The sequence below is a fragment of the Tribolium madens genome, unplaced genomic scaffold, assembly GCF_015345945.1.
Source record: "Tribolium madens isolate multiple individuals breed KSU strain unplaced genomic scaffold, Tmad_KSU_1.1 Scaffold_7;HRSCAF=85;Tcas5.2_LG10, whole genome shotgun sequence".
Taxonomy (NCBI): Eukaryota; Metazoa; Arthropoda; class Insecta; order Coleoptera; family Tenebrionidae; genus Tribolium; species Tribolium madens.
This window is the reverse complement of record NW_025401050.1, coordinates 9607844-9615570: the sequence shown is the minus strand read 5'-3', so window position 1 is coordinate 9615570 and position 7727 is coordinate 9607844. Positions and strand designations below refer to the sequence as shown.

At 29.2% G+C, this 7727-nt stretch overlaps 2 protein-coding genes across 5 annotated transcripts in view; both read right to left on the bottom strand.

Annotated features, from left to right (window-relative positions):
- The window catches only part of LOC123009489 (exocyst complex component 4), a 15116-nt gene extending 11815 nt beyond the window's left edge, over window positions 1-3301 (bottom strand). The window contains exons 1-4 of the mRNA XM_044405851.1: window positions 3142-3301; window positions 2943-3095; window positions 2715-2893; window positions 2305-2667 (exon numbers count right to left, since the gene is read on the bottom strand). Of these exons, the coding sequence (XP_044261786.1) occupies window positions 2305-2667; window positions 2715-2893; window positions 2943-3095; window positions 3142-3198 (752 nt within the window). The 5' untranslated portion in view covers window positions 3199-3301. The remainder of the gene's footprint in view (window positions 1-2304; window positions 2668-2714; window positions 2894-2942; window positions 3096-3141) is intronic.
- Window positions 3302-3543: 242 nt separating this feature from the next.
- LOC123010257 (5'-3' exonuclease PLD3-like) overlaps window positions 3544-7727 on the bottom strand; it is a 12876-nt gene continuing 8692 nt past the window's right edge. For all 4 annotated transcript variants that reach the window (XM_044406986.1, XM_044406987.1, XM_044406989.1 and 1 more), the window contains exons 6-8: window positions 6358-6489; window positions 4090-4395; window positions 3544-4032 (exon numbers count right to left, since the gene is read on the bottom strand). In XM_044406986.1, coding sequence (XP_044262921.1) covers window positions 3763-4032; window positions 4090-4395; window positions 6358-6489 — 708 coding nt within the window. In that variant the 3' untranslated portion in view covers window positions 3544-3762. The remainder of the gene's footprint in view (window positions 4033-4089; window positions 4396-6357; window positions 6490-7727) is intronic.

Sequence of the window (7727 nt, the reverse complement as noted above, 5' to 3'; positions counted from 1 at the left end):
AACAAACAAAGAGTACCTAGGTACTAATTAAAGCAAATAAAGAGTTTTTTTGTTCTAAAAATGATCACTGATCATTGAGCAAAAAGGATCKAGAAKTTTAAAGCAGTAGCTTTAAATATAAGAACAAATCTTTTTCAAATTAAATCACTTTCCATTCAGATTCAAATTTGTTCACTTTGTTCTAGCTTTCTGAACTTTTTTTTTAAATGTTCTCAGCAAATGCTTGAAAATCTGGATTACAACTTATAAAAAAATGCTCTACACGATGGTAATGATGAAAAAAAAAATTACTCGTTTAGATTCCTTCGATTTACTTATCACTTTTAAAGTGATATTTTTACAGTATGTAGGTAGATCAAAGACGTTATATGAGCCTCCTTTATGTATGGAAACAAGCGTTTTTCACAAAATAAAATTTTAGATTTTTCTTTTGTTTAGTTTTTTTTTTAATGGTAACCCAAAATGCAAATTTTTATTAACAAAAATTTAATTCTATTTAAACAGTCTTTGTCAAAAGTTAATAGGTTTACAAAAAAATTTCTAAAAATAATTCTCAACTAAAACCAAGTTTAATTTTTTTTTCTTAAAAAAAGTATTTGAAATATCCATTCAAGTCGCAAACCTTTATACCAACAAGAAAAAATGACGTTTATAAATTTGAGTGCAAAAAAACGCACATTGATTTTTTTTATTATAATTTTCCTGTTAATAAATGTCAGTTTATTGACGTTGACCTTGTCACAATTCACAATTTCATATTTGTCAGGCATCTTCCAAATTTCCATCAAATTAATTTTTTTGGGAACAACCTTTTTCAAACTATGTAAATCTGAAAAAATTGACAATTTGYGGTTTTTTTTGCACTCAAGTGTAAATAAAGTTTTATCTATACGGCCTCTTTCTAATTAAATTAAAATTATGAAAAGTAAACAAAGTAAAAAAAATGGACAAACTGTTCTCTTTAAAARTCTATAATTTTTTTCATAATTTTAATTTAATAAAAGTAGTTTGTATGGGCTTGGAAAATTTAATTCACCTGATATACAATAACATATCGGAAATAAACCAGTCTTAATTCTTAATGATGACTATTTTAAAAGTTTTAAGACTCGCTTCGCTCGTTCGATTTCAAATCAGTTAATTTAATATCGAAAAGTTACAACTCAATTAGAATATTTATGGTTCAAAATGATTATTATCGCAAAATCATGGTGAGGCGCTGTAAAATTTGAAAAATTAAAAAAATTAATTAACTTGCTTTTAATTTATAATTTTTCCAAATGTCATAATTTTAGGCTATATTCAGCTTTTTTATTGTAATGTCAAAAATCAGCAAATGAAAGAAAATATTGCCAATTTTTTTTCAAATTTCTACTAATTACATACTTATAACAAATCGGAAAAACATTTAATTTGGTTAATTATTTATTATATTATTATTTATTTGTTTTGTTTACTTTTAATAAGCTTACTGCTAACGTCAATTTTTTATACACTATGCAACAAATTTTTTTTCAACTTTGATATTTTTTTAAACAATAATTAGTAAAAGTAGAACATATAGTACTAAATAAAAGAAAAAACGCAATAAACGCAAAGTAAATTGTAAAACTAAAAAAATGTTAATTATTATCGTTGAACAATTTTTTATTTGGAAAAATATGAACTATTGAATTTCATGTGAATAATTGGTTGCCTACTCAATTATTAAAATAATTATAATAAATAATAATAATAAAAATAAAATAAAATAAAGTTTTATCTATACCTACGGCCTCTTTCTAATTTAATTAAAATTATGAAAAGTAAACAAAGTAAAAAAATGGATAAACTGTTCTATTTATGGAGCAATACTTGATTAGCAAACCTTAACTTCAAAAAATCATATCTTAAAAACTACTTATATTATTTTAAAAATTTGGATTCTTACTAATAAAAAGATGCTCTACACGATGGTGACAAACAGGGTTTTTCTTAGATTTCTTCGATTTACTTCCAACTTCTTCGAACACTGTCCGAAGAAAAGTTTGCCAATATTTAATTTCAAATTTCATATCATTCTAAAGGGCAAGTCCATCCCTTTATAATGGTCTTTATTTGAAGGAAATCGGCCTAATAGTTATTGAGTAATGATTTTTTTAAAATTAGTATTTTAAATTCATTTAAATTAGAAAAAAATTATTTAGTTCTAAGTGTGTGGACTTTTTGAATTTTTTTTTAGTGCATTTGATTTGTCTCACTGAGACAAGTTGTCACGACATGACTTTTTTTGTCTCCCTGTGTTATTTTAAAATTTGATAATACTTTTGAGCGCTTTCTAGTATATTTCTCCTCACTGTCATCCGATTCCTCGATAATCTCAATTCCGTGCTCCTCTGCAAAGGTGAATTTATCATGAAATTCTCACGCCCCGACTCCTGCCTCCTCAGAGCCAGAATTCTCTGAGCTGGCCTTGTAAACAAATGCTCTTTCAATTCGGTGAAAAGTTGCAAATGGAGTTGCTCCTTCTTTTGTTCCAATTCGCGACTGAGCTCTTTGAGACTTTCCACGCCTTCTAGAGTATTCTTCCCTAAAGTGACAGCTTCGACAAGCAACTCAGTTGCATGCAAATACTGTTTGTGGGACATAAAGTTCGATAAACGATCAGGCACTTGACTCATTTTCTCACTGAAATTTTCAATTTTCAATTGAATTAAAACAATTACGAGAATTACATTTCCTCGAGCAGTTGCAGCATGTACTTGTACTCGAGCCCCTCAAGCCACAAATTCCGCAACTCGTCCCTGCGACAACGCAACTTCCTTTTACAATCTTGCAAATTCTCCTTCACTTTGGCGATTTTGAGCCGATTGTCGCTCACGATTTGGGAAATTGAAGCGAATTGTTGCATAACCTGCGATTTTAATCGAATTTCCAGTGTTTTTATCGGCGTTTTTGCTTACTTTAGCCAAATCCACTTCATGTTTTGACACCAATTCGTCGAGTTTTTTATCACAGTTTTTGTACTCGCTCTCCAATTTTGATTTCTCTTTGTCGCGCTGTTCGTTGGTCTCGCTTGATGACAGGGTGCGAATCACCGACATCAGAAGACCGCTCTGGGAAAAAGGGGCGTTTTGGGGCACCGGAAGTTTGACAACTTACCGTCTCCTTGACCGGTTTCACGCCCCGAGGGGGCTTCACCGGCGGCGAGAGTTCCATTGCAAGGCCAAAACGCAACTTGTGGGTTTATTTGGGGCGAAATTTGATACAGTTCAATAACACGCACATAACCACACTTTTTTAATGGCGAAGTGACAGATGACAGACAGGTGGCTAAAGTCACAAACTTTGAACTAAATTAATAATAATTCTCTGGCTTATTTACAATTACTCCAATGAAAAAATCGTACTTTAAGCATTTTTAATCAATATTTGTTTGTTCCATTTGATAATTGTGTAATTAGGTTTGAAAAACAATTCGAATTGTGAAGTACACTCTAGTGCAACTTTAATGATCGACGTGCACTCCACTTCAACTTTAATGACCCCTTGGACAACAACACATTTAGTTCCCAAAAATTTATTTTCGCAAAGATTCAAACAACATATCTAACATTGTGTTATTTTTAACATGATTTATATGAGCAAAAGTTTTAAAAAAATACAATTTTAATGAGGCACTTACAATTTTTAAATATGAAACAGAAAAAAAGTAGAAAATGGCGTGTAAACGGGAAAAATAATTGTCTTAAATTAAACAAGTTGAATGTCTCAGTAAACCATTTAAAATGTTAATGGAAATGAGTAATTAGAGTTCCAATCTCTTTCAAATACGGCTTGTAGTTCGCTTCTTAGAGTGGTTTCACTGCCATTCCTGTCAAACACCGGATCATGCAAAACAAAAGAAACCCCCGCCGTATCAATGAAATAATCTCCCGACCAATTAGAAGTGCCTATAAAAGCGGTGTTGTCAGTAACCATATATTTATTGTGGTTAACTCTAGCGAAAGGTATTTTTTCTTGTTCCTTGTTTGAAGGCACAATAAACCGTCGCTGAAAAAGAATTAGTGTTACACAATGTGTTTTTCTTTTTTTTTTTCTCACACTTACCACTTCGATCGATACTCTTGGATACGCCAAATTAATGGAAGCAAGTGATTTTAAGAAATTGTCTTCCGACGATCTCGAATGGTTCCACCAACTGATCAACATTTTTACTTTGACGTTGTTTTCGATGGCGGCTGTTTTTAAGGCATCGTCGATTTTCGGCCAAAATTTCATTTTTGGCGTGTAAATGGTCAAGGGGAAGTAATCCATGACGGCGATGTAAATCAATTTTTCGGCGTGGTGGATGACGTTGAGTAAAGCGTCGATATCGTTGGTTCGTCCAGAAGGGTTGAAAGACAACGGTGAACTCTGGGGTTCAAGATATGGTATTTTTTCAGAACACTTACTTTGTTCAAAATAGCAAAATTACAAAAGTAACCTTAAAATTATGGGATATGTTTTTTTTTTTAATTTTTAAACACCAGAAGAAGGATCTAAGCTTTCTCTTTGAAACGCCAAAAAACCGAATTCAAAATCTTAAAAAATGGCAGAGTTACCGATTTTTAAAGTGGAAGGTGCAGAATCAAAAATTTTTGAAAAACTCCAAATATTTCAAAAACGGCTAAATTTAGGTATAGGGAAAGCTGATAAAAACTCCCTTAAAATAACCCGATTAATCCAAAAATGCAGTAAAAAATATACCTTTCCATTTAAAATAAGAAAGTTGAGACCGACTTCCGGTATAAGCGGAAGTGCCACCATCTTGAAAATATTTTCATTTAGGAGGACTTAATGGTTTATAGCTATGTACCAATTTTCATATAAATACGATTATTCAAACTCCCAATACTTGTAATGTGGGGTTTAGACGAACCACCCTGTATATTTAATTTAATGATTTTTCTCGTTATTTTATTCTAAAAACATACAGAGTGGTATTGATATTTACTCATATTTAAACTCAATTGTGTTCCGTTACCAATAAATTCTCCTTTTAGATCCAAAAATCGATTTTTTTTTACTACAAGGGGTGTTCAAGCGTTTTTCACAAATTAAAATTTTAGATTTTTCTTTTGTTTAGTTTTTTTAATGGTAACTCAAATGCAAATTTTTATTGACAAAAATTTAATTCTATTTAAACAGTCTTTGTCGAAAAATTCATAGTTAAGTTATTCTATTTAAAAAATTTCTAAAAATTGTTCTTAAAAAACGATTTTAAATTTTTTTCTTAAAAAAGTATTTGAAATATCCATTCAAGTCGCAAACCTTTATTACAACTACAAAAAATGACGTTTATACCTTCCAAATTTCTATCAAATTAATTTTTTTGGGAAAAACTTTTTCAAACTATGTAAATCTGAAAAATTTGACAATTTGGGTTTTTTTTTGCACTCAAGTGTAAATAGTAAGTTAGTAAGTTTTATCTATAGGGCCTCTTTCTAATTAAAATTCTAAATTCAAATTTAAAGTAAAAAAATGGACAAACTGTTCTATTTAAAAATCTATAATTTTTTTCATAATTTTAATTTAATTAAAAGTACTTTTTATGGACTGAGAAAATTTAATTCACCTGATATACAATAACATATCGGAAATAAACATAGTATTAATTCTTAATGATGATTATTTTAAAAGTTTTAAGACTCGCTTCGCTCGTTTGGTAAATTTCAAATCATTTAATTTAATATCGAAAAGTTACAACTCAATTCGAATATTTATGGTTCAAAATGATTATTGTCGCAAAATCATGGTGAGGCGCTGTAAAATTTGAAAAATTAAAAAAATTAATTAACTGGCTTTTAATTTATAAGTTTTCCAAATGTCATAGTACATTTTAGGCTATACAGGGTGCGCCAGAACGATTGAAAACTTTGAAAGTTATTTAAAAAATGGTTTGCTGAGTCACTCTGTACTTAATCTAAACTAAGTTCTGTTAAAATCGAAAGCTGAATATAATAAATTAAATAAATAATAAAAATTTTATAAAATAAATAAAATAAAAAATAATAAATTCCAAATCATAAAAAATATAGGTCCCTATTTAAAATGAGAAAGTTGAATATAGTCCAAAACACACAAGTAGTATGACATTTATTAGAAAAAATCTAAAATTGTCAGCTTGTACTAATTAAGCCATTTAATTATTTTTTTTCATTTTTGAAATCGGGTCATAAATAAAAAATCACACGACTTACCTTATCCTACTTATATGGAAAAAAATTGCATTAGTGCCAACTGCCGGATTATAGGATAAGGAAAGTAAAATTCTACTGCTGTTTTTTATAAATCATCCAATATCAATTAGAAAATCAATAGTAATTAGCTTCTTACCGATATGTATGTTTGAAAGGTTTCATTACTGATAGTGAGGTTCATAGGAGTATTCACATTAATATTTGTGGACAAATTGGAGGGCCATTGATCAGGGATTTTCGCTCCGTCTTCACCCAATTTCCAATACACCTAGCACAGAAATAAAAAAAATCAAAAACAAGGAAAACAACCAAATTTTATCTACGATCAATGGCCATATACAGGTTGTTCCGTCTAAACCCCACATTAAAAGTATTGGGAGTTCGAATAATCATATTTGTTTGAAAATTGGTACAAAGCCATAATGCATTAAGTCCTCCTAAATGAAAATATTTTCAAAACGGCGGCACTTCCGGTTATACCGGAAGTCGGTCTCAACTTTCTTATTTTAAATGGAAAGGTATATTTTTTACTGCGTTTTTGGATTAATCGGGTTATTTTAAGAGAGTTTTCATCAGCGTTCCCTATACCTAAATTTAGCCGTTTTTGAAATATTTTGAGTTTTTTAAAAATTTTTGGATCTGCACCTTCCACTTTAAAAATCGGTAACTCTGCTATTTTTTAAAATTTTGAATTCGTTTTTTGGCATTTGAAAGATACAGTTTAGATCTTTCTTCCTGTGTTTTCAAATTTTGAAAAAAAATTAACAAACCATATAATTTTAAGGTTACTTTTGTAATAATTCAAATACCCATAACTCAATTTTTCCAAATGAAATACCCCAATTTTTATTTTACTAAATGGAAGAGAATTTAATTGTGCATCGATCTGTATTAACATTCCCTCTACCAAAATTTAATAATTTTTAAGTTATGGTGACTTTTGTTAAGATTGCCGAAAATTTATTACGTTTTCGTATAGTTTGCTATGGAAATCAAAAATGTCAAAATTGTTTCTCAATAAACCTCAACAGTGACTTACTATTTAGCAAATAGTGCCAAAATATGTAGAGTCAAAGCTACTCAAACTTAGATTTAATTAATTTATTTTGTATTTATGGAGAGTGTAACAAAATTATGACGTCGTTCATTAAACAAAAATAATTTTTTCTTACTTTTTAGCTTTAAATAATGATCGCATGGCAGAACCTATCAATAATAATTAAGTTTGCATAACTTTGATTCTCCATATTTTGGCACTATTTGTCAAATAGTAATTTACTGTTGACGTTTGTTTAGAGAAAATTTTGATATGTATGGCTAGTAATAAAATTTCTGTAGTCTTAAAAAAAAGTCCATAACCTGAAAATTATTAAATTTAGGTATAGGAAATGTTAATACAGATCAATGCACAATTAAATTCTCTTCTATTTAGTAAAATAAAAATTGGGTAATTTCATTTGAAAAAATTAAGTTATGAGTATTTGAATTATAACAAAAATAACCTCA